The sequence below is a fragment of the Lepidochelys kempii genome, chromosome 2 (genome assembly GCF_965140265.1).
Source record: "Lepidochelys kempii isolate rLepKem1 chromosome 2, rLepKem1.hap2, whole genome shotgun sequence".
NCBI classification, from domain to species: domain Eukaryota; kingdom Metazoa; phylum Chordata; order Testudines; family Cheloniidae; genus Lepidochelys; species Lepidochelys kempii.
Window position 1 is genome coordinate 1181616 of NC_133257.1, and position 25732 is coordinate 1207347.

The 25732-nt window shown below is 70.2% G+C and overlaps 1 protein-coding gene across 21 annotated transcripts in view; it reads right to left on the reverse strand.

Annotated features, from left to right (window-relative positions):
• Positions 1–25732, reverse strand: part of PLEC (plectin) — a 166988-nt gene that overhangs the window by 49159 nt on the left and 92097 nt on the right. For 5 of the 21 annotated variants that reach the window (XM_073329773.1, XM_073329775.1, XM_073329788.1 and 2 more), the window contains 4 exons: positions 6607–6668; positions 2705–2719; positions 1337–1426; positions 673–708 (listed from right to left, as the gene is read on the reverse strand). In XM_073329773.1, coding sequence (XP_073185874.1) covers positions 673–708; positions 1337–1426; positions 2705–2719; positions 6607–6668 — 203 coding nt within the window. Of the gene's footprint in view, positions 1–672; positions 709–1336; positions 1427–2704; positions 2720–6606; positions 6669–9791; positions 9900–16227; positions 16414–23455; positions 23604–24811; positions 24913–25732 lie in introns of those variants that run through there. The other 16 variants (XM_073329774.1, XM_073329785.1, XM_073329768.1 and 13 more) reach the window with 13 other exon arrangements.

Below are 25732 nucleotides of genomic sequence, written 5' to 3' on the forward strand. Positions count from 1 at the left end.
CCCCACCCCGCTCCCTGCCCCCTAGCGCCCCCCGGGGCCAGCCCTGCCTGCCGGGGAGAGCGCCCCCTGCTGAGCCCCCACCCCGCTCCCTGCCCCCTAGCGCCCCCCGGGGCCAGCCCTGCCTGCCGGGGAGAGCGCCCCCTGCTGAGCCCCCGCCCCGCTCCCTGCCCCCTAGCGCCCCCCGGGGCCAGCCCTGCCTGCCGGGGAGAGCGCCCCCTGCTGAGCCCCCGCCCCGCTCCCTGCCCCCTAGCGCCCCCCGGGGCCAGCCCTGCCTGCCGGGGACAGCGCCCCCTGCTGAGCCCCCGCCCCGCTCCCTGCCCCACAGCACCCCCTAGGGCCAGCCCTGCCTGCCGGGGACAGCGCCCCCTGCTGAGCCCCCCCCGCGGCAGGCCCCAGCCGGCGGCGCGAGCGGCCGGGGGGCGCGGGGGGCTCGGAGGGGTTTCTGCCCCGGCAGGCGCGGCCCCCGGGAGCGCGGCCGGCCCCAGAGCGGGGCCCCGGGGCCTCCCCCGGCCGTGCCTGCCCCCCAGCCCGCCCCCGCAGCCCAGCCAATGGCAGGCGAGCGGCGGGTGGAGCCGAGCGGCGAGTGGCTGGGCTCGCCGTGACCTCGTGGCTCCCCAGCCAATCGGGCGGGCCGGGCGGGGCGGGGCCGGGAGCGAAGGCGGAACCACTCACCGGCCGCACGCTCCTGATCAGGTCGCGCTCCCTCGGCTAGCCAGCAGGAGCAGCACGGACAGGAGGCAAAGGCCAGAGGGCAGAGGTCAGGGGTCAGAGGTCAGCAGACAAGTACAAAGAAGCAGAAAGTTCAGTGTCGCAAAGTAACGTTAACGTGTTAAAAGCCCACGATGCACCGGGGGGCCCGGGGGGCCCGGGGGGGCCGGGGACCAGGCTGATTTCCCGAGCAGGCCCGGCGAGAGGTCAGGGGTCACAGAGCATGCGGGGTCAGCGGGCAGGGGTGCCGGGGAAGCAGGGGTCACGGCCCTCCCCCAAGGGGACCGGGCCCGAGTCTGCAGGGGCCTGAGGGTTTGGGGGAGGTGGTGCTGGGCCGGGCAGGGGCCCAGCCTATGGGTCAGCGGGCGAGGACGTGCCCTGGCGGGGGTGGGGGGGATGTGACGCGGGGGGGGGGGGGAGGAGAGAGGAGGGCGTGGCATGCGGGGGGAGCAGCGCAGAGCAGACACTCGCCCTGAGAACCTCTCCCCTCCCCACCCCCGGCACCGGACCAGAACCTGCTCCTTGCCCCGACCGGGCCGGGACAGGCCCCTGCGCTGGCAGGACGGGCCCCGGAGCGGGGAGGCGGCTGTGCACAAGCTGCAGTCCGGGAGCCAGCAGTGCCACCTACCAGGGTATCCCCCGAGAGCACCTCCAGCAGCGAGATGAGGTTGTGGCCATCCCGCAGGTCCTCGTACATGTCGCTGACATGGCGCTGAGCCTGCGGAGACGGAAAGGAACCGTTAACGGGGGCAAAGCTGACCGCAGCCATGGAGCCGCCGGCCAGCCCTCGGCCGAGCCCTGAGCCCGGCGGGCTGCCCTCACCCGGCACCTCGGCCGCCCGCTGACAAGGGGTGCAGGTGTCTGACTCGTTCGCCAAAGAACATCATGGAAGGGCTCAAACGAAAGCCATGGTCACACGGGTCATCACGGTCACTGCAAAACGCAGGTGCGTGCCATGCAAGGCGGCGTGGATCCGAACCAGAGCACTGCGTTCCCAAAGGCGACATGCCTCCACCCGAGTCCTCCCGACAGAGACAAGGCAGCACTGTGCATCAGTGTGGTAAGCTAGACAATGGACGCCCATTTCCACACAAAGTCAAATGTTAGCCGAGAGCGGTGACGTCACCAGGAAAGGAGCACACAGGAACAAACAAGCCCCGGGGGTTATCCTGTCTAGGAGTAAAACCAATGGACTCTGGGGGTGTTTCTAGAAAGCAGAGACACCCCCCCGCCCCGCCGGAGCCCTACTCTAGGAAGTAAATGGACAGCGCGTCGGCAGTCAGGAAAGCGGGGTCTCAGCCAGCCTGGGGTGAAAACACTGGCGAGAACTTGGGGTGAGAAAGCTCTTGAGCCGGAAGGGGAACCGGTTAGCTACGTGCGGTCTCCAGAAAGCGTGCTACGATTTGGTTTTGCATCCACCATTTGTTTTCAATATCCTTCCCCCTGTCACCTGGATATTACCTGGATGATCCTTCCCCCTGTCACCTGGACGTCTGGTCTTTCCTGATAAACGCACAATGCAGGGGGCCAGCCAGGCGCTGGCCCTGGGAGAAGTCTTACAGCGGGTGCGTTCTGTTCCTCGGGGCCAGCGGGCCTGGGCATTCTGCGAGTGTCCTGGATGCAGGGGCTGGGCGTGTGCCTAGCGCTAACCTGTCTGGAGCTAGCGGGGTCTGTGGGGCCTGGCGGGCAGCCTTTACACTGCCAGAGGCTGGCTGTTTCAGGGCCTGACCCACTCCGAGGGCTGGGCTAGGCTGGGCTGGCCTCCTTCCCCACTGCACTGACGCTGGCAGGGCCAGGCTGGGGCCGGAGCCCAGGAGCTCTGATGCCTGCGCCTGGCTCCGGGCGCTGTGGTGCGCTGCCCCTGAGCCCTGCCAGCCCATGGCCTCCGCCCCCCACAGCCCCAAGCCCATAGCCCTGCCTGGGGAGCAGGGAGGGCAGACAGGAGCCATGCGTGGTGCCGTCGGTCACGCCGTGCATAGGACGGGATGCCACCTACCTCTGCTCGCCAATGCTGCCGCAGGAGGGGAGGGCAGGGAGAGAGAGAGAGGGGGGTTAGGGGCAGAGAGGAGGTGCAGACCCTGTGTTCAGCTCCCCAGCCCCCGCCCGGCCTGCTGCCCATGCCCCGGGGCCGCGAGCACAGCAGGGATCCTGGGCCCCCCCACATTGGATGCTCCACTCCGGGCAGTGCCCCTGGAGCCCCTCGGCTTGGGAGATCCCGGCCCAGCACTCACCCCCTGGGCGGAGCAGGCCCCAGGGAGCGATGGGGAGCCAACCAAAGCAGAGAGATTCCCCTCCCCACACAGGGGGCCTCCCCATGGCGGAACTGCAGAGCTACACCGTGCCTGCCCCCTGCACAGAGCCGGAGCTCCCTGTGCCAGCCTCACGGCCCACATGGGTCAGGCCAGCGAGCTCCCACCCACCCAGGCCCACAGCCTGGCCAGCCCCGGCATCTCCCCTGCCTGGCCCCATGTGCTGCCCCCCATGGGCCACCCTGCGCTCTGCCTGTGCAGGTAGCCCAGGGCCCTGGCCATGGGCGCCAGGGTTGGCTGTCTGCCCTGGTTTGGGGTGTGCCGGATGCGTCCCAGCCAGGCCAGGCCCTGCCCCCGGGAGCTGAGTGCACAGAGCGTGGGGCAGGGATTACAGGCCTGGTACAGGGCTGGTGCAGGCAGGCACACCAGAATATGCGTGGCCAGACACGCGTGTGGGGGCAGGGCAGGCGGGCTCCAGCGCGTGCTGCTCTCTGGAGCCGGGCTTGGCTCGTGGTGCCAGGGCAAAGGCCGGTGCTAGGAGGCGGCATGTCCTGCGTGGTGCAGGGCCGTGGCCATGTCCACGTGCTCAGCCAGGCGTTACTGGTTAGACGCGGGGCCGTGGCCACATCCCCATGCTCCGCCGGACACTAGTGGTTAGACGAGGGTCCATGTCCGTGTCCCCATGCTCAGTCGGGCATTACTGGTTAGATGTGGGGCCGGGGCCGTGTCCCCATGCTCAGCTGGGCACCAGTGGTTAGACACGAGGCCGTGGCCCCATGCTCAGTCGGGCACTAGTGGTTATACACAGGGCTGTGGCTGTGTCTCCGTGCTCAGCCGGGCGCTAGTGGTTGGATGCAGGGCAGTGGCACCGTCCCCGTGCTCAGTCGGGCGTTACTGGTTAGACGCAGGACCGTGGCCACGTCCCCGTGCTCAGTCGGGTGTTATTGGTTAGACGCAGGGCCGTGGCCACGTCCCCGTGCTCAGTCGGGCGTTACTGGTTAGATTCGGGGCCCTGGCTGTGTCCCCATGCTCAGCTGGGCACCAGTGGTTAGACGAGGGGCTGTGGCCATGTCCCCGTGCTCAGCCGGGCACTAGTGCTTAGATGCGGGGCCGTGGCCATGTCCCTGCACTCAGCCAGGCTGGGCATTACTGTTTAGACACAGGGCCAGGGCCGTGTCCCTGCACTCAGCCATACCGGGCGTTACTGGTTAGACATGGGGCCAGTGCCGTTTCCCTGCACTCAGCCGTACCGGGCGTTACTGGTTAGATGCGGGTCAGGGCCGTGTCCCTGCACTCAGCCGCGCCGGGCGTTACTGGTTAGACGCGGGGCCAGGGCCGTGTCCCTGCACTCAGCCGCACCGGGCGTTACTGGTTAGATGCGGGTCAGGGCCGTGTCCCTGCCCTCAGCCGGGCCGGGCGTTACTGGTTAGACGCGGGGCCGGGGCCACGTCCCTGCACTCAGCTGCGCCAGGCGTTACTGATTAGACGCGGGTCAGGGCCGTGTCCCTGCACTCAGCCGCGCCAGGCGTTACTGATTAGACGCGGGTCAGGGCCGTGTCCCTGCACTCAGCCGCGCCGGGCATTACTGGTTAGACGCGGGGCCAGGGCCGTGTCCCTGCACTCAGCCGCACCGGGCGTTACTGGTTAGACGCGGGGCCAGGGCCGTGTCCCTGCACTCAGCCGCACCGGGCGTTACTGGTTAGACGCGGGGCCAGGGCCGTGTCCCTGCCCTCAGCCGGGCCGGGCGTTACTGGTTAGACGCGGGGCCGGGGCCACGTCCCTGCATTCGGCCGGGCCAGGCATTACGGGTTAGACGCGGGGCCGGGGCTGTGTCCCTGCATTCGGCTGGGCCAGGCATTACTGGTTAGATGCGGGGCCAGGGCTGTGTCCCTGCACTGCAGCAACCTGGGGAACTCCCTGCTGCAAGATGCCAGCAAGGCTGAGAGCTCAGCAATTTCCAGGGCAGAGCAGACAGTGACGTGACTCATGAGAAGAGCTGAGGTTACAACAGAAAGAGCTCCAGTCCCTCCTATCCAGGGCGAGGGAGCTGTCCCGTCAGCCCCGCACTCCCTGCTGCAGGGTTCCTGCCCCTCCCTCTGGTGCCAGCCCTGTCGGGCAGGAGGCAGGGCCCATGCGGATCCAGCCAGGCACTTCCCATCTCCCCAGGCCCATCGGAAGGGCCTGGCTGATCTGCTGGGAGGCCAGCGCCGCCTTTCCACAGTGGAAGACACAGCAGAGCCAAGTTTTCGCAAGTGCCCGGCTGCAGCGGGGGTGGGGGAGCAGGTGCTGCGTTACAGGACGCTGGCCGCGCAGCTCTGAAATCCTGCTTCATCAGCGCCCCCCGGGACATCCCCTTCTCCTCGGGGCTGGAGCACAATCGCCCATTGAGAGCCGGGCCGCAGGCTGCTGTGTGCTCAGCGCGGCCGTGGGAGGAGAGGCAGCCAGCCAGCTCGGCCGGGCATGGGGCTGCCTGCAGGCACGAGGCAAAGCGGCTCCTTCCAGGCCAGGGAGGCTCCGGAGGCTTGCTCCCCGGCCCGCCTGAACTGCCCCTGCCTGGTCAGAGCACACAGCTTCCCACTGCTCCGGCGCCCAGCCCTTGTCTCCTTGTCGCCAGGCACCCCTTCTCCCACCCCGCCAAGCTCTCCGGCTGGGGCTCACACCAGGAGGCAGAGCGGAGCCAGGTGCCAGATGGGGATGCTCCTCCCAGCAGGAGCTGGGCACCGCCCTCACATACTGTGGCACGGCTGGCCCTCGCCTCCCCTCGCCGTGGGCAGGGACTGCTCCCCGCGCCCCTGCCCAGGCATTACCAACCAGTGCTGGGCAGCGCCCAGCAGCCCCAGCCAGCCCCGTGCTGCACTGTCTGCTCTGGTGCCCACCACAGCCCGCGAGTTCCAGGCACGTGCCCCGGGGGGCTGGGGACAGACGCGATCTAGGGCAGCCCAGACACCGCCACCCCCTGCCCAGTCCAGGCGCCCGGTGCTCCGACCCAGCGCAGACAGCGCCTCCCCGTCACTTACTCTGTGGCTGCCGCTCGGCGGAGCCTGGTCTTCCAGCCCCAAGTCACACACGGGGAGGTGTGGGATGCCCTCCATGTGCCCCTCTCCATCCCGGTTCTGGCATCCCGCCCACCCCAGGGCGGCCATGGGGGTGGGGCACAGCGGGTAGCGTGGCAGTATGCAGGACTGCACCTCGCAGCCAGACAGGAGTGGTCACACACGGGGCACTCAGGTAGCCACCAGCTGAAGGAGGCTAGGGCCCCCCAGGGGCTGGGTCCCCTCCAAAGGGGTCTCCCCTCCTGAGAGCCACCCCTGGGAAAGGGATTGGGGTGTGCTGGCCCTTCCATAACTGGGCCCCCCAAGGGGAGAGTCCCAGCTCCAGTGACAGGGGGTTAATTGCCACCAGGGCTGCTGGGCCTGAAAGCAATGCAGTGACCTTCCCCCAAGCCGGCACTTTGCCCCCTGCAGTAGGAGCCGCCTATTGTCAGCTGTTCACTCCACCCATCCTGCAGCAGTGAGTTCCACAGGCTAACCAGTCACTGCTGGTTAACAGTGAGGCACCTGCCCAGCCCTGGGCTGTCACCCCTGCTGCCCTGCCCTCCGCCGAGAGGTCCCACCCCCTACCCATGGGGTGGGGAGGCGGGCACCCTTACCTTGATGAGGTGCTTGTTGACCCATTTGGTGAAGGTTTTCTTCTGGACCCGGTCTCGCTCATCTGCAAGAGAGGAGACGAGGGGTGTTAGTGCATGTGGGGGGGCACAGGGGGCTTACGGAGTCTGGGGGGGGAAGAGCGGCGGCAGCCCCCCCCGGCAAGCAGAGCCAGAACTCAGAAGAGGGATGAGCAAGACCCCGCAGGCTCCCAGAGCTCAGCACAGGCAGGAAGGGGCCTGACTCATCGGTGCCAATGGGAAGGAAATGGTTGCAATGACTCACACGCCGCGCCGTGCCCCCCTGCTGTGCCCCATGCCCAGCCCCAGGGCACAAGGAGCCGATGGCCGATGCCCCAGAGCAGCCCCCTGCACCCACTCCCACGTGGGTCACAGCAGCCGGGCACCCCTCCGAGCGCAGCAACCTGGGTCGGTCCCAGCCGGCCGGGCCCCAGGGCACCCCCTCCAGTGCCCCCCAGCACTCACCCCACTGCAGGAGCCTGCTGCCCCTGGGGCTGGTGCCTCCTGAGCCCCACACGCTCTAGGGGCCCAGGGCAGAGGCGAGAGCCCCCCAAAGGCACCAGCAAACAGGCCACAGCAGGGACCCAAAGGCAGCAGGGGGACAGGCGAGCCAAGGGGAGCGGCTCTTCGGCAGCAACGGGCGGGGGTCCCTGTGTGGGGGCGGGGGTCTCAGTCACTACTGGGAGAGCCATGGGGAGTAGGGGTGCTGGCACACGGCAGGGAGCAGCCGTCTGCACGCCCAGCAGGCCAGGGCCCCCCGGAGAACAGCCCAGACGCCCTGCCCCGCAGACACTGGGGTGGGCCCCACAGCTGGCTCAGGGGTTGGGACCCGTCTCCAGCAGGACAGGCCGTGCTGCTCCGGTGGGGACTGGCTCAGCCCCATCCGGCCCCAGCTCAGCAGCAGCTGGGAACATCGAGCCATGGGCAGGCAGTGCCAGGAACGATGCCCAGGTGCCCCCCTGCTCTCTGCCTGAGCCAGGGGGCCCATCTCTCACCCCACAGACACCCTCATCTCTGAGGGCTGCAGGAGCAAGGCCCAGCCCCATGGCAGGCAGGGAGCAGAGGAGCCATTCCAAACGCCCCTCCCTCCCCAAGGCATTTCTGGAGCCAGGGCTCCAGCCCCACGGTCCTTCATGCTGAACCCCTCCAGAGCTCTGTGGGGACCCCGAGTCCTCCCCGAGGGGCAGCTCAGCTCCATCACCCCCAGCACATGGCCCCAGAAGCAACAGGCTCCGCCCAGCTCTGCACTGGCCTCGGGGGCTCGGAGGCCTGCGTTCCAGTCCCGGCCCCACACTAGCCGCCAGAGCCCTGGGCCAGTGGGGAGGGTGGGGGGAGCACTGACCTGCCCGGGACAGGGAGGAGTCTCCCCATGGCCCCTGTGTAACACCCCCCGTGAGCAGCTCACAGCCCAGCGGGGACAGGCGAGCTGTGGGTCGTGAGGAGGCTGGGAACACCCGGGAGGTGCTAGGGCCCCCCCACACGGCAGCTAGCCAGGGATAACATCCCCCCTTGCCCAGGTGTAAATGGCCACACTCCCCTCCCCAGAGCCCACCCCTCCTCCAAGCCTGAACTGCCCGAATGAAGAGGGGACCCCCCCGCCCCAACAGGCTCGCTGCCCCGGGGGTGGGCTGGCACAGCTGCCCTCCCCACGTGGGTTTCACGTGTCGTGTCTTGTCCGGCCAGGAGAGCGTGGAGATCTGCCCGTGCAGCTCCCAGGCGCCCCGGGCCAGACACTCGCTGGGACGGGTGCCCAGCAGGGGTGTGCCTCCGGGGGCAGGGCCGACTTCCCCCACGGGACCCAGGGGCGGGGGCTGCACCCGAGGGGCAGAGCAGCTCTCAGCAGACATGAGGGGGAGGCACAGACACTCCCCTGGGGCTCAGCTCCAGCGGGGCACCACCCCCAAGGCAGGAGCACGGCGGCAATCGAGCCCCTGGGACGCTTCTCCTAGCCCCCCCCAGCTCATTCCAGCGTGGGCAGGCTGGGCGGGGCAGGAAGTGCCACTCCCGCAGGCAGGCAGGGTTCCCAGCGTCTGCCAGCCACTGCACCTACCGGGGGGGGGGGTGCCGTGGAGGGGCTCGGAGATGGGGCTGGGAGCAGGGGGCAGAGCCGGCAGGAGCCCCCCACAGGACCCCATTGACCTCTCCTCTCCCCACAGCCCCAGTGACGCCCAAACACACCCCAGCCAGGGCAGAGGCCCTGGGCCCCCTATAGCTATGGCTGGACAGCCAGGGGCCCTGGGGGTTGCTCAGAGTGCCCTGGGGGCCACAGTGCCACGGGTGGGGTTGCCCCCAGCATGGAATACCCAGGGGGTGGGCAGTGTGTGGGGCAGAGCTCACAGCAGCTGGGGTGCCAGGGCACAGACCCCCCACACACACACAGAGCACAGCACCAGGGCCAGGGACTGGCACCACAAAGAGGGTCACTGCTGAGGTCAGCCCCCCCCCAACAAACACGCCACGCACAGAGCAGCCCCCCAGTCAGCATGGTCTCCCCACAGCTGCCTCCCCATGCACAGCCCTAGGACAGAGACCCCAACACCGGCAACCCCCACACCCCATTCCCTAGGCACAGCATAGCCCCCTACATCCCAGAGCAGGCAATCCCCCACACCGCCCAGGTACAGCCCCCCCATCCCCCATAGCCCCCTACATCCCAGTGCAGCAGAGCCCCCTCCAAGCCCATCACAGTCCGCCCCGTCCTGCAGGTACAGCCCCCCAAATCCTCCATCCCCCAGGTCCATCACTGGCCCCCCCATCCTGCAGGTACAGCCCCCCAAATCCCCCATCCCCCAGGTCCATCACAGGCCCCCCCATCCTGCAGGTACAGCCCCCCAAATCCTCCATCCCCCAGGTCCATCACTGGCCCCCCCATCCTGCAGGTACAGCCCCCCAAATCCCCCATCCCCCAGGTCCATCACAGGCCCCCCCATCCTGCAGGTATAGCCCCCCAAATCCCCCATCCCCCAGGTCCATCACAGGCCCCCCCATCCTGCAGGTACAGCCCCCCATGTCCTCAATCCCCCAGGTCCATCGCAGGCCCCCCCATCCTGCAGGTACAGCCCCCCATGTCTCCATCCCCCGTCACAGTCCAGCCCCCCCGCCCCCCCCCGTGTTCAGCCCCCTCCACAGAAAGCCCAGGATGGGGGGCAGGCTGGGCAGGGGCTCGGTACCTTTCTTGCCCTCCGTGGCCCTCAGCACGGCCAGGTAGAGGTTCTCCTCGGGGCCCTCCGGCTCCGGGCTCCGCAGCCGCTGCCTGGACATGGTCCCCGGTACCCCCCAGCGATCTCCGCCCTGCCCTGCCCTGCCCTGCCCTGCCGCCTGGCCGGTGACTGGAGAGGCAGCGCTGAGCAGCTCTCCCCACCCGGGCTCCAGCTCCTCTGCCCCGGGGGGCAGGCCTGCCCCTCCGCTCCCCAGACTCCTCCCCCAGAGAGCGGCTGGCCGGGGCGGGGGCTCCCCGCCCTTGCCCGCCGGAGAGAGTCAGGAAACCTCCGAGCCCACAGCCACCGGCCTCCTGCTCGTAACCCTTTCCTGCCCGCAGCCAGCCTGCCCTGCCGCAGCCGGGCGCGGGGTCAGAGGGCTGCACCCGGGAGCAGGGGGGCCAGGCTGGACTCTCCCCCAGGAGGGGATCTGGGCCCTGGTGCCCATTCGGGTGCCCCCGACGGGACAGCTGCCCCAGGCCCAGGGATCTCCTGCTGTCATGGGGGGCATGGCTCCAGTGCCCCACAGCCCTTGGGGAGACTCCCCCTGGGAGGCTGGGCGGTGGGCACAGGAGAATACACCTCCCCGCCCTGTGCCGCTCCCCCTCGGCTTCAGCCCACCTCAGCCAGGCCTGGGGGGACAAGGCTCAGCGCAGGCCAGAGAGACCCCAGGAGCCCCAGGGTGCCCCCGGGACAGGGCCAGCTGCAGAAAGCCCCGGAGCCGCCATGGGGAAGGGAGAGGGCCAGCACCCCTCCCCCAGCCCTGTGCACGGCGCGGGGGGAGGAGCTGCAGAGGGAACCCCAGCCGCTCCCCAGGGTATAAGGCGCTCCGCACAGGAAGCTGGCAGCTGGGTGCAGCATGGACCTTGCACGCACCCCCAGGGCAAGGGGGCTGCGACACATGGCTGCACCCTGACTCATGCAGCCTCAGGGACACGCCCTGCTCCTAGCACAGCGCCCTCCGGGGACAGAGCCAGAAGCTCTCCCCAGCCCCGTGGGCGCAAGGAGCCAACGGAGCTCAGCCGAGGGCCTGCCTGGGGCCAGGGGCCACGTCCCACACGCCCCTGGCCCCCCAGAACAGCCCCTCCCCCCTGGGCAGGGCTGAGTGCACCGGGGACACCCAGGCCTCCGGCATACTGGCTTCGCTAGCCCCAGAGCAGCCCCGCCTGGGGACAGAGGCAGCCCCTGCTCGCTGGCCAGCCCCCCGCGAAGGTCAGGGCCAGAGGGAAGGGCCCCACTAGTGGCCAGGCCAGGAGCTGACAGGGCCTCCCCATCCTGTTTGCTGCCTGGGTGTGCCCCGCTCAGAAATCCCAGCCTGGCCCCGCTGCTGCCGGAGCATTTCCCCAGCTGCAGGCTAGGGCTGGGGGTCAGACCCCCCCGGCAGGGCCCTGCAGGGGCCGGGGCTGCCCTGGGACAAGCCTGGACCAGCGCCGGCTCCGAGCAGCCCCGGGCGAGGCAGCGGGGCAAAGGCAGGGAAAGCGGAGGTGCTAGATCCAGCTGCCCCCCTCGCTTCCCAGCCCGGGCTCCCCCCAGCCGCCGCCCCCTCGGTTTCCAAGGAGCAGAGCTGGGCCGGGGCCAGCGCGGGGAGGAATGTGCCCGACAACGGTTTCTAAACCACAAGTATTTTCCAGCCACTGACACATATGGAGCAATGAGCTGCCGGGGCCCGGCTGACGCCAGCGCACGTCACAGAGCTGGGCGCTCGCTCATAAGCTGCCGCAGCCCACCCAGCCAAGACAGTCACTCCCCAGCAGGGGGCGCTGTGGGGGCGGGGCAGGGCGGGGAGCTGCCAGCAGGGGGCGCTGTGGGGGCGGGACAGGGCGGGGAGCTCCCAGCAGGGGCGCTGTGGGGGCAGGGCGCTGGCTGGGCGGGGAGCTGCCAGCAGGGGAGCTGTGGGGGCAGGGCAGGGCGCTGGCTGGGCGGGGAGCTCCCAGTAGGGGGCGCTGTGGGGGCAGGGCAGGGCGCTGGCTGGGCGGGGAGCTCCCAGCAGGGGGCGCTGTAGGGGCAGGGCAGGGCGCTGGCTGGGCGGGGAGCTGCCAGCAGGGGGCGCTGTGGGGGCGGGGCAGGGCGCTGGGGGGGCAGGGCAGGGCGCTGGCTGGGCGGGGAGCTGCCAGCAGGGGGCGCTGTGGGGGCGGGGCAGGGCACTGGCTGGGCGGGGAGCTGCCAGCAGGGGGCGCTGTGGGGGCGGGGCAGGGCGGGGAGCTGCCAGCAGGGGGCGCTGTGTGGGCAGGGCAGGGCGGGGAGCTCCCAGCAGGGGGCGCTGTGGGGGCAGGGCAGGGCGGGGAGCTCCCAGCAGGGGGCGCTGTGGGGGCAGGGCAGGGCGCTGGCTGGGCGGGGAGCTCCCAGCAGGGGGTGCTGTAGGGGCAGGGCAGGGCGCTGGCTGGGCAGGGCGCTGGCTGGGCGGGGAGCTGCCAGCAGGGGGCGCTGTGGGGGCGGGGCAGGGCGCTGGCTGGGCGGGGAGCTCCCAGCAGGGGGTGCTGTGGGGGCAGGGCAGGGCGCTGGCTGGGCGGGGAGCTCCCAGCAGGGGGCACTGTGGGGAGCGGGGCAGGGCGCTGGCTGGGCGGGGAGCTCCCAGCAGGGGGCACTGTGGGGAGCGGGGCAGGGCGCTGGCTGGGCGGGGAGCTCCCAGCAGGGGGCGCTGTAGGACCAGGGCAGGGCGCTGGCTGGGCGGGGAGCTGCCAGCAGGGGGCGCTGTGGGGGCGGGGCAGGGCGCTGGCTGGGCGGGGAGCTCCCAGCAGGGGCGCTGGGGGGGCAGGGCAGGGAGCTCCCAGCAGGGGGTGCTGTGGGGGCAGGGCAGGGCGCTGGCTGGGCGGGGAGCTCCCAGCAGGGGGCACTGTGGGGAGCGGGGCAGGGCGCTGGCTGGGCGGGGAGCTCCCAGCAGGGGGCGCTGTGGGGGCAGGGCAGGGCGGGGAGCTCCCAGCAGGGGGCGCTGTGGGGAGCGGGGCAGGGCGCTGGCTGGGCGGGGAGCTCCCAGAAGGGGGCGCTGTGGGGAGCGGGGCAGGGCGCTGGCTGGGCGGGGAGCTCCCAGCAGGGGGCGCTGTGGGGAGCGGGGCAGGGCGCTGGCTGGGCGGGGAGCTCCCAGCAGGGGGCGCTGTGGGGAGCGGGGCAGGGCGCTGGCTGGGCGGGGAGCTCCCAGCAGGGGGTGCTGTGGGGTCGGCGTAGCGGTGGCTGCATTTGCTCCTATCTCTCCCTGTTGCTGCGTCTGGCCCTCTGTGTAACTGGCAGGGGCAGGGCAGGCCCCAAGGGCTGCCCCCCTCAGACCCCAGGGCGCCCCGCCGTCAGCCGGGCAGGGTGCAGCACCGGTCTGGCCCAGCCACAGACTGAGACAGCTCAGCCGCCCACCCACCAGCCCAGGCCTAGGAGACTAAGGGGGTTACAGAGTCTAAGGCCAGGGGGGATCTGCTGATCACTGAGCACCCCTCATCTCGCCAGAGCCCCCCTCTCTGCCCCCCAACTCTAGTACACACACCCCCTTCAGGCCCCCTACACACCCACACCGCGGAGCCAGAGCAGAGCCCCCAGGCTGGATTCACAGACTCCAAGTGGCCGAATCACAATCTCGGCTCCGGCCCATTCGAGTCTCCCAGCCCCCACACTGCCTGTGACCCCCTGCAGCCGGTCTCAATGTCAGGTCCTGCCCGCCACCTCTCCCGCGATGGCGCCCCCGCCCACAAGGCCAACCCCCATTTCTCACACCTTCCAACAAGCTCCTTTGGGTTCTCCCAGGCTGCCCCTCATGCCAGGAAAGCGCCTGCCGGACACATCTGCAAAAGGCCCTCGCTGTCCCCCTTCGGCCCCCAACAGCCCTCTGCACCAGGCCCGGCACAGCTTGACCCAGACGAGGGAGCTGGGGTGCTCCTGCTGCCCCTGGCTCACCCCATGCCTGTACAGTGCCTGGCACAGAGGGTCCTGCCCCGAGGAGGTCTCTGCCCCCATCACAGGAGCTGGCCAGGCCCCTGCGAACCCTGGATCCGGCCGCGAGGGGGGAATTTCTAGGGCACCCCCTGCTGGATCCCACGTGAATCGCACAGCATGGGCCCAGCCCTGCGCCCAGAGCCTCTGGGAAGGTCGGGAGAACTCGCACTGCAGCCGGCCGTGAGGGCAGAGTCCAGGCTGCCCAGGGCTACAGCAAACCAGACTGAGAACCACCGAGAGCCGGGCACCTACCCGGGGGTGGGGTCTGAGCCTACTGCTTCTATGTCAACCCAGCACCTGGCCCCGCAGCCACCCCCCTGCAGTCGAGTCACAGGCCCCCACACTGCCTGCTACAGCCAGCCACCCCCTGCTACGGCCAGCCAGCCCGCAGACCCATCACCCCTGCTACAGCCGGACACCCCTTGCTCCAGCCACAGAGCCCTGCAGACCAGACACCCTTGCTACACATGGACGGCCCCTGCTACAGCCAGAGAGCCCCTCCTAGAGCCAGAGAGTCCCACAAAAGAATCACCCCCACTACAGCCAGAGAGGCCTGCAGACCAGTCACCCCCGCTACAGCCAGACACCCCTTGTTACAGCCGCAGAGCCCTGAAGACCAGTCACCCCCACCTACAGCCAGACACCCCTTGTTACAGCCGCAGAGCCCTGAAGACCAGTCACCCCCGCTACAGCCAGACACCCCTTGTTACAGCCGCAGAGCCCTGAAGACCAGTCACCCCCACCTACAGCCAGACACCCCTTGTTACAGCCGCAGAGCCCTGAAGACCAGTCACCCCCCCTACAGCCAGACACCCCTTGTTACAGCCGCAGAGCCCTGAAGACCAGTCACCCCCCCTACAGCCAGACACCCCTTGTTACAGCCGCAGAGCCCTGAAGACCAGTCACCCCCGCTACAGCCAGACACCCCTTGTTACAGCCGCAGAGCCCTGAAGACCAGTCACCCCCGCTACAGCCAGACACCCCTTGTTACAGCCACAGAGCCCTGAAGACCAGTCACCCCCCCTACAGCCAGACACCCCTTGTTACAGCCGCAGAGCCCTGAAGACCAGTCACCCCCCCTACAGCCAGACACCCCTTGTTACAGCCGCAGAGCCCTGAAGACCAGTCACCCCCGCTACAGCCAGACACCCCTTGTTACAGCCGCAGAGCCCTGAAGACCAGTCACCCCCGCTACAGCCAGACACCCCCGCTACAGCCAAACACCCCCACTACAGCCTGAGAGACCCACAAACCAATCACTCCCCTGCGTCCAGCCAGCCCCAGAACTGCAGGCTTCCCAGTGCCGTGCAGCTTGAGGGACCAGCAGCGTCCCGTCACTGCCAGCCGCCACGTATGCTCAACGCCAGCCGGGGGGTGGGGCGGCCTGAGCTTCACCGCCATGGGCCCCCAGCTGGACGCACCTGCCTGCCACTCCCCTCCCTCGCCTGTGGCCACCCAGCCCGGGTCACCCGGGGCGAGGCCCATGCAGGGGGCCGGGGTGTTGCCATGCACGGCTCGCGGCTCCGCACCCAGCAGCGCAGAACGGGGCGAGGCAGGCAGGGCAGTAGGAGAACTGGGGTCACCCACCGGGCGCCTGCCCCAGACGGCTGGGGAGCAGGGCCCATTTGGGGCAGTGCTCTGGGGCTGGCAGCTTTGCTAGAGGGGCTGGGGAAGCACAAGCCCGTCTCAGCTCCAGGGGGGGACCCCGTCCTCTGCCAGCAGACGAGGGCTGCCCCAGCCGGGCTCCCCAAGGCCTCAGGGGTCCATGGGGGGTGGGCCACCAAGGTGTGCCTGTGATCCCTCCTGCACCTGTCCCTGCGGGGGGGGGGGGCTGCCCCGCCTCCCGGGGAGCTGGGAGGGGCGGGGAGCTGCACATTGCTCAGTCGCTTGGCTCAAGGGTCACTGCTACCCTGGCAGGCCCCTCCCACTGCCCGACGGGAGGAGGCGGGGCGAGGGCAAGCCCCGCCCCCAAACCATTAACCCCTCGCTGCCCTGAAAGCGGGAGCGGGGTCGGCTGAGCTCAGGCAGAACAAACACACCCGGGGCAGCCGAGTCTAGTGGCAGGAGTGAGGGCCTGGGGTGCCCTTGTACCCCTCCCTCACTACCTCGTCACTGCACCCAGCACTGCACCCCCTCCCTCAGCACCCCAACACTGCACCCATCGCCAAACCCCCCCGCCCTGTCACTGCACCTCCCGGACACTGCATCCGTCACTGCAACCAACCGCCCCCCACACACACACTGCACCCATCGCTGCACCCCCCCACCCTGTCACTGCACCCTCCCGGACACTGCATCCGTCACTGCAACCAACCCCCCCCCCACACACACACTGCACCCTCCCGGACACTGCATCCGTCACTCCAACCAACCCCCCCCCACACTGCACCCATCGCTGCACCCCCCCCCGTCACTGCAACCCCCCCCCGCACCCAGCACTGCACTCCCCCCCATCACCCGGACCCTGCACCCCCCGCCCCCCGGCCGGACCCACCGACGCAGCAGAGCCGCCGGCTCAGGTCGCTCCTCCGCTCCGGCTCCGAGCGGCCGCTCAGCAGCCCCTCGGCGCCCCGCAGCACCGCCCGCTTGTAGGCGAAGTAGGCGGCCACGGAGGGCGCGGGGTCCGGGCTGCCGGCCATGCCGCTGCGCTGCCTCCTCGGCCCGGCCCGGCTGGGACAGGAGCCGCCCAGCCCAGCCCCGCCCCGAGCGGCCGGGGCCCCGCCAGCGCCGAGCCGGCCCCGCCGTGCCCGGGACCGACCCCCCGGCACCCCCCCGGGCCGGGACCGACCCCCCCAGCTCGGAACCGACCCCCCCCGGCATCCCCTCCAGCCCGGGACCGACCCCCCGGCACCCCCCCGGGCCGGGACCGACCCCCCCCAGCTCGGAACCGACCCCCCCCGGCACCCCCCCCGGCCCGGGACCGACCCCCGGCACCTCCCCGGGACCGACATCCCCCCCGGCACCCCCCCGACCCGGGACCGACCCCCCCAGCTCGGAACCGACCCCCCCCGCTCGGAACCGACCCCCCCCCGGCACCCCCCCGGCCCGGGACCGACCCCCCGGCATGTCCCCAGGCCCAACCCCCCAGCATCCCCCCCAGCCTGGGACCATCCCCCCCAGCATCTCCCCCAGCATGGGACTGATCCCCCCACAGCATCCCTCCCAGCCCAGGATTGACCCCCCACAGCCCAGGACCAACCCCCCAGCATCCCCCCAGCCCGGGCCTAAGCCCCCCCCCCACCAGCAGCCCAGGACAGAGCCCCCATCAGGCCTTCTAGCTTTGCACTGAGCCCCTACCCCCAGGGTCCCCCGCCAGCTCTGGACCCACACCCCCAGCACCCTCAGCCCAGGACCAAGCCACCCTAGCCAAAGCCTGAGCCCCCTCAGCAGCCCTGCCACCCGCACAGCCCGGGACCAAGCCTCCTGCGCAGCCCACCCTGGGGGAGCAATCCCCAGCCACCCCAACATCTGGTGCACAACCCCCCCTCCCCCGGGAAGCGCCCAGGGCAGCCCCCATGGGCCCAGTCTCCCTGGTTCCCCGCATGCCGGGCTCTGGCACCCTCTCCCCATTTCCTAGCCAGCATCCAGCTGGCAGGGCCGGGAGGCTGAACTGGCTGCAGGGGCCGAGACCTGTCAGAGCCGTCAAGGACGTGCAGGCTGCGGCCACGTGCGTGGGGAGCCCAGGGTGCAGAGCAGTGGCCCCGGCCTGAGGCCAGCCGCACAGGACCCGCGCCAGGGCCCAGCGCAGAGGGGAGCCTTCCGCACGTTCCTTGTTGGCTCCCTTTCCCGTTACCTCATCAGAGGAGAGCCCATGGCTCCGACAACAGGGCCAGAGCCGCCCGGGACTCCCCCTGCGCCAGAGCTCACAGGACAGCTGTGACAACAGCCCCTGGCCGCCAGCCACAGCATGGCCAGCTCTCAGCAAGGCCCCGGGACGGCCGCAGCCCCAGGCCTGGCCACGCCGGGGGTTGAACCCGGGGCCTGTGGCAGGGGAACTGACACGACCCCCCTGCAGAGGCGGCCCCGGCTCGCCTGGGGTGGGGCCCACGCCACGCTGGGAGGCTGCACCTTTCCCTGCTAGAACCGTGCCCGCACCACCAGATTGGCACCCCTCCCCAGAACTGCTCTGAGGGGCAGCGCCTCCCCGGAGCGAACAGCCACAGCAGGGGATCCCCTCCTGCCCCGGAGCACCCAGCACCGCACGTCCTGGGCCAAGCATGGGGCTCCTGGCAAGAGCGGCGCCCTGCCTGACCAAATGCCCACTAGCGGTCAGTCTTCCCTTGCAGCCCCAGGCGCTGTTCAGAGCAGCGGAGAGCTTGCTGTCTGCCCCACGGCCCTGCATGGGGCCAGGCAGCCCCCTAGCAGCAGGGCAGTGAGTACAGCCGCATGCCATTGGGACAGCCACAGGCCCACCCTTGCAAACGTTTTCAGGGCCACGCTTGGCCCGCCCAAGGCAGTCACAATGCACCTTGGTGGGTCACTGCTATGCCCCCTCCAGAGGGGCAGTGAGTCACCAAGATCTGCCAACCTGCAGAGCATCTCCAGGGCGGGGGGCGGACTAGAGAGAACAGCGCAGGCAAGCCAGCCCCCCAGGGCAGCGCAGGGGATGCGCTGGGTGGGACCCGTGGGAGGCTGCAGCTGGAGCAGCGCTGAGTCCAGGAGCCCCTGTCCTGCAGCGGGGAGGGAACATCCTCGAGGCTGGCTCACTCGGAGCCTTTGGTAGTTTCCCCGGGTGCCTGGGGCCCTCGTCACCACAACTTAGCACAGAGAACAGCTGCCAGCTGCTAGCCAAGGGAGCAACGTGCCTGGGTTCTGTTCCTAGCCCTGGGAGTGGGGTGTAGGGGTTGGGGGGGCAGGACTCCTGGGTTCTATTCCCAGCTCTGCATGTGACCTGGGCCCAGCCCCGTCCCATCTGTGGAGCGGAGATAAGGCAGGAGCTCCGGGTGGGCTGGGCTGCGGTTCTTACCGCTTGTGGGAGGCAGGAAACGGAGGGCTCTGGACCTTACAGGCTGCAGTGTCCTATGGGGGGGTTGATCCTTGTACATGCCTCAGCCAGTCTGTCCCGTGGTGGAGCAGGGGAAGGGAGCCCCAGGGCCTCTGGCAAAGGGCCTTGAGCACATGCTAAAACCAACAGGCACCCTGGCCCACAGCCTCTCCCGACGGGATGCCCCAGGCTTTCCCCGGGGCAGCAGGAGACACTGCCCAGAGTCGCTCCCCTGCAGAGCCGTTCCCAGGGAGCGGGGGCAGCTGAGCGGAGGTCCCTTGGTCCCCGCTCAGCACAGGGGCTGTTTCTCTTGGCAGGACCTGCCAGCCCAGGCCCAAACCGCAGCCTTTGCCATTTCCTTTCCTTGCAGCTGATGAGTCACTTGGCAAGAACAGCCCCAGCCAGCTCCCCCTTCCCAGCCCCAGCCACGGGAGGGCTAGTGGAAAAGCTGACAGGGGAGGGAGAGGGGTTCCCAAGAGTCCCATGGGGCCCTCCCCGCCCACAACGGCCACTCCTTCCTTCGTTGTCGCATGCGGCTCCAGCCAGCCTTAGAGACGGGAGCAGAGCCCAAACAAACAACAGCCGCCGCGCGCTGTTAGCTACGGCATTTCCCTCCCCCACCCATCAACAAACCCTCCAGCCTTCTGCCCCCCGCCAGCTCATCAACACATCCTCCCCACCACTCCCACGGGCACAATTCGTCTGCGGAACTCCCTGCCGCAGTGCACCAGCGAGGTGGGGAGCGTAGCAGGCCTCAGCAAAGAATAGACAGTTCTATGGCGAATGAGCCTCAGCGAAGGGTCTGACAGAGATCCCCCCCGCAGGGCATGGGCCAGCCACTGCCAGTGCACGACGCTGCCCATGGGCCAGAAGTCCCAGGACTGCCCGCTGCGGGGAGCCTTGCATCCTCCCCTGACGCAGCCAATGCTGGTGCTGTCGGACATAGGGCTCGATGGGGCTGAGGGCTGCTCCGGCTACCCTTCCCCCTCCACACTCCCCAGCCGCGGGCAGACGGAGAGGGGCCCTCCGGGCACAGCATTCTGGCCTGTGCCGAAGTGAGCAGGAGGCTCCAGGTGTGGGCAGCGCATTGACGGAGCCCCTGCCCCAGGCCGGCGGCACAAGCCCTGGGGCCAGACGACAGCAGCGCCTGGGAATTAGGCTACTGCACAGCTCCCCCCAGGACAGCCCCCTGGCGCCAAGCCCAGCCCTTTCTGGTCAGCCATGTCCAGGCAGGCGGGGACCGGGGCCACGCCCAGCCGCCACTGGGGCGAGCTGGGGCACCCCTGGAGCTGCCCCTGCTGCTGGGCGTGGGGCTTAGTGGCCAGAGGCGCCAAGGAGACTCGGACACAGCGCCAGGAGCAGCTCAGGCACTGTGGGGCGGGCAGAGCTCCTGAGCCACAGCCCCCAGCCCTGCGCCCCACGGCAGGGAGGGCGGGCTACAGACACCGTGCCCAGGGCTGGTATTTGGTATCCAGGACAAACAGCCTCCCCCCGTGGGATGCAAACAGAGGCTGGTGCTAAAAATACCCCCACGTGGGGTGGGGCTCTGCAGACCTGGCAGGGCAGCTCCCTCATGGCTCCAAGGACATATACTGCAAGAGGCTGGGCTCACCCCACCCAGCCCCCCATGCTCCCAGACACACCCAGGCTGTGGCAGCTGGGGGGGTGTGGGGGGGTGATTAACCCTGACTGAGCCAGGCGGGAGCCCAGGCAGTGTCGGGAGCAGGGCTGAGCAGAGAACCCAGGAGTCCTGAGCGCAGACCAGGATGCCTGAGAGGAGGCCGTCACAGGCCAAGGCTGGAGGCCCAGCCCCTTCTGCTGTGGGGTCCGTCCCAGGCGGCCTGCAGTCCCCATGAGGGCCGGGGCCGGGGGGCACAGACATGAGCCCCGTCCCGCTCCAGGACTCTGCCAAAGCCCCTCTGAGATGACAGGCCCTGGCAGGTGCGACCTTGGCCCGGAGGGTGGAGCGAGATGCCCTCTGAGCAGGCGTGGCCCTGTGCCCGGGACGTCGACCCCTGTTCTGCCCAGGAACAGGCCCCCGCCCGCCGTCACGGTGCCCGGGGGGATTCCTGGGGAGGCAGAGCCCCTCGTGGTGCTGCCGGGGGACGGATCCCTCACCCCGCTCCCCCCACCAGCGCAGCGGCAGCTGCCCCCCCCAGCCCCCCTGTGCAGGGGGGCAGCACCAGCCTGTGGTTTCCGGAGCGCTGGTGCGTGGGCCCTCAGAGCGGCTGCTGCCATGGCAACGTGGGCCAGCGCCCGCCACCAGATGAGGCAGCGTGACATCCCGGAACGCCCTGCACAGATTCCACGGAAACCGCAGCCAGCGCCCTGGAAACGGCGGGTGGGGGGGGGGTCCGGCTCCAGCTAGTTCCCTTGCTGGCTAATGCAGCCCCCCAGGGCCGCCAGCAGGCACCCGGGGCAGGGCACGCGCCACCACAGGGCGGCTCAGCACTCCCGGCACCCAGCGGCAGCCCAAGGTGCCTGGCTCCGAGGCTGCATCCTGCCCCCATCCCCAGTGCCTGCAACCATTCAGAGGGAGAACTATGGGGAGGGCGGGGGCCCACTCTAAGTGCACAAGGGCTCAGCTACAGGGAAGGGAAGCCAGGAACCCTCAACTCCCGTCCAGCGTCGTCCCCCCAAGCTACCCCCGAGGGACCCACTACCCAGGGGGTCTGGAGGAAGAGGGGGCGCAATGGGGATCCCACCATTTCTGCCAGGAGGAAGCAGGCTCCAGCCTCTAGGGTGGTGTTTGTACGACTCACAGCGACCCCGCCCAGTCCAAGCTCTGCCCAGTGTACTGTAAACACCAGGACACTGGCACAAAGGTGCAGGGGAAAAAGGGAGACGCCATGGGGGGGCAGCCCTAGAGTAACCAGGGGGGCTTGGCAGGATGGCCCCCCATGCCGGAGCTGCCAGGGCAGTGGACAGAAAAGACAATAGCTGCAGGGGGGAGGGGAACTGTTCTGAGAACCAGCATCAGTTTCACATAAAAATAACCTCGGCAGTGCAGCCCTCCTGCCAGCCTCAACAGCTGGGACTTGGGAACCCCCGCGCAGCTGGAGACGCCAGGGGCTGCTTGTGAACACCTACACCCCACGCCCTCCCGCGGGCAGGCCGGAGCCAGGGAGCTGCAGCTCGCAGGGTCCCAGAGAGAGTCCCCAGAGCCTGCAGCCCGTCCCCCAGCCAGCCTCACCCTGAGCGCCCTGCCAGCAAGCCACCCCCCCGCATCTCCTCCCCTATTGACACAGCTGCCCCAGAAACGCAGCCCTCAACCCTGTCTGTCACCAAAGGCCTCCAGCCCTGCAGCAAGTGGGCCCTGGGCAGCCGCCAAAGCCAGCCCAGCAATGAGGGGGCAGCGAGGCAGGCCAGCCCGACACCAGTCCAGCAGTGCCCAGCCCCACAGACATCCAGCCGGGGAAGCACCTGCCAACAAGACCCCCAAGCTCAGCCGGACACCCCGCCTGGTCCCCCCTCAGGGCAGCATCCCCCTGCTCGCCCGCACCCCACAGGCTCAGCTGAAGGGAGAACTCCCCAGGGAGTCCCCCCTTCTGAGTGGAGGAGGCAGAGCCACTCTAGGGACAGGGGCCTCTTGCTGCCTTTGAGCCGGAGCCACCTGATCCCCAGCTCACCCAGGCCGAAACGGGCCCTGGACAGGGCCCAGAGCGATGGGGGGGAGGAGAAGGAGGACAGGGCCCAGAGCGATGGTGGGGACGAGGAGGAGGACAGGGCCCAGAGCGATGGGGGGAGTCCTGGGCCCAGCCACCCCCATCACATCACACACTCTGTACACCCAGCAGCTGCCACGGAGTGACCTCTGGGGAGGACAGCAGGCAGGGCAGAGCCCCAGACCCCCGGCCCTGAGCACAGCCCCCCGGCCCTTGGCTTGGCCCTGAGCACAGTCCCCTGCCCCGGCCCTGGGCTTGGCCCTGAGCACAGACCGTGTTCCCTCCCCCCGCAGAAAAGCCCTGGCATTTAAGAGCTCCGTGGGAAAGCCCGTCTGGCTGGGGCAGCGGGACCGGGCGTGCGGACCGGGGGTCTCCAAGGTGATGCCGCAGATCCCGAGCCAGCTGCTCCCCACCCGGTTTACTCCCAAAGCCCAACAACACCAGGACAACGGTCCCCAGCCGGCTCCCGGCTTGGCACCAGCCTCTCCCGGGACCACAGCCTCCCCGGGGCTCTGCAGCCTCTTCCCTTCCTGGGGTGCCCTGCACTGCCCTGGCACCAGCTCCCCGCACACCCAGCCAGCACCGCCGCCTGCGCCCCAGCCCCACGCTGCCGGCGGCACAGATCCAGACAGGGCCGGTCCGCCGCCCGCACCCCAGAAGGAGTCAGCACCGGGACTGCCTCTGCCCGCTCAGCCTGGCACCACACAGCTGCGGAGAAGCCTTTCGAAATGAGATCCCAGCCCTCGCACGGCAAAGGCAAGAGCCCCCGCCGCTCTGGGGAAACTGAGGCCTAGGGAAGGAAATGACCCGCCGTGGTCACAGAACAAGCCGGGACAGAGCCGGGAGAGAACCCAGGAGTCCCAGGGCCCCGGCCCCAGCCGCGAGAGAACCCAGGAGTCCCGGTCCCAGGGCCCCGGCCCCAGCCGCGAGAGAACCCAGGAGTCCGGCGGTGACGCAGGGGTTAAGCCGGCGCACACGTGCCCGTGTTTGGCGGGGAGGGGGCGGGCGGGGGAAGCGGCCGCCCACAGCCCGGCCCGGCTCGGCTCGGCTCGGCCCGGCCCGGCCGCTCTCACCTGGGGCGCGGCGCCGCCAGCGCCAGGCCAGCAGCAGCGCCAGCCCGTGGGCCGCGGCCACCAGCCAGGGGAAGGGGCCGGCGGGGGCGTCCATGGCCGCGGGGCGAGCTCCGGCTGCGGCTCCCTGCGCCCGCCCGCGGACCCTGCCCGGCCTCCTCCCGGCCCGGCCCGGCCCGGCCCCCTGCGCCGGCCCGCCCCGCACTGCGGCTCGGCCCGCCCCGCGGCGCCCGGGTCCGCCCCACGGGACCCCCCGCCCGCCCGCCCGCCCCCCTGGACCCGCCGCCGAGACCCCCAGCGCCCCCCCCGTCCCGCCAGGACCCTCACAGAGACCAGCGCCCCCCACGGGACCCCCCGCCCGCCGGGGGACCAGCGCCGCCCCCCTGGACCCGCCGCCGAGACCCCCAGCGCCCCCCCCGTCCCGCCAGGACCCTCACAGAGACCAGCGCCCCCCACGGGACCCCCCGCCCGCCGGGGGACCAGCGCCGCCCCCCTGGACCCGCCGCCGAGACCCCCAGCGCCCCCCCCCCGTCCCGCCAGGACCCTCACAGAGACCAGCGCCCCCCACGGGACCCCCCGCCCGCCGGGGGACCAGCGCCGCCCCCCTGGACCCGCCGCCGAGACCCCCAGCGCCCCCCCCCGTCCCGCCAGGACCCTCACAGAGACCAGCGCCCCCCACGGGACCCCCCGCCCGCCGGGGGACCAGCGCCGCCCCCCTGGACCCGCCGCCGAGACCCCCAGCGCCCCCCCCGTCCCGCCAGGACCCTCACAGAGACCAGCGCCCCCCACGGGGACCCCTCTGGGGCACCTGCACCCACCCTCCCCAGCCAGAACCCCCTGCCCTAAAGGGAGCCAGCACCCCGCACCCTCCGGTGGGAGCCCCCCACCCCACTGGGACCCTCTCTGTGCCCTCATGGGGACCAGGACCCCACCCTGTCTGGGACCACTCAGCCCGGAGCCCAGCACCCCCCACCCTAACGGGGCACTGCCTCTTACGGGGCACCGAGCCCCCTGCGCCCCACAGCTCACCCCCCATGGGCCCATCCCCTTCACTGCGCACGCTGGCCCACACCAGACCCAGCTGAACCGGCCCCCCAGCCCCGGACGGTGCAGGGCCCTGCCAGAGCTAGGAACAAAGATTGCCCCCCCCTTCCCCGCCACCAGCACCAGCTCCCCCCAGGGGCAGGTATGGGCACCCTGCTGCCCCTCCGCCAGCCCCAGCTGCCCCACGGCTCAGCACCCATCACTCACAGCAGGCATCAGCAGGGGGCTTTTTATAGCCCAAACTGCTGGGGTGGAAATAGCCCAGCCGGCGCCTAGGAGCCGGGCACACGCGTTGGCAAGGCACTGGGCCCCTACCTGGCACGATCTTCATGGGGGGCAGCGTCTCCACGGCCCGGGACGGGGCAGAGGGGGCAGGAGCCGGCCGCACAGAGCCCACACGCAGGCTGCAGAGCCCCCACTGCAGTGCCCACGGGGAACGGGAGGGAGCAGCCGGGATATAAATATCTCCGCACAACCTGTCATGCCTCCCGAGTTAGAACATGACATGGCAGGCTGGAGGAGGGGCCGGCTGCAGCCCCCCGGAGCCCCCTGGCTGGAGATCTCCCGCCCCGCAGGCCCAGGCTGCGCCGCCCATGAGACGGGCAACGGGGGCTCTGCCAGGGCCTGCGGCAGGCCTGCCCCACCTAGGCCCCTCCCTGGGGGTCTGTCCCACCCCGCGTTTGTCCTGTCACAGCGCTCGCCCGGCTGGCCTGTGCCCGTACCCGCCAGGCAGCCGCATCAGACAAGCTCTTGGCAGGCCAAAGGGGTCCCAGTGCAGCATTACCTGGCAAAGCCAGCAACTAGGGGCCTTGGGGCCAGCACCATCCCGACCTGGGCTGGTACCTGCCTGGGGCAGAACAGTCACGGGCATGGCCTGCTCCACCCCCTGCACACAGGTAGCCCCTTGGCACAGGGCTCTGGGTCCTGTCTAAAGTGCCCTCCCCACGGCGGGTACTTAACACCGGCGTCCCACCCCCTTCCCAGTGCTGCCAGCCCCACACGGCACGGGCGGGTCCGGCCAGGCCTGCAGTCCGGGTCGCTGGGGTTGGAGTGTAAGTGCTAGGGGCGGGCAGGGCAGAACCCCAGGGGAAGGCCGACCTTGCAGGGTTCACCGCTTTGTTACCTCCCCACAGCAAACAGCCCCAAGGCCCCAGGCCTAGCGCTCGAGCGGGGGAGCGGCTAGCCTCTGGGCAGTGGGGATCTCGGGAGGATGCTGGCCCAGCAGGTGCAAGGCCA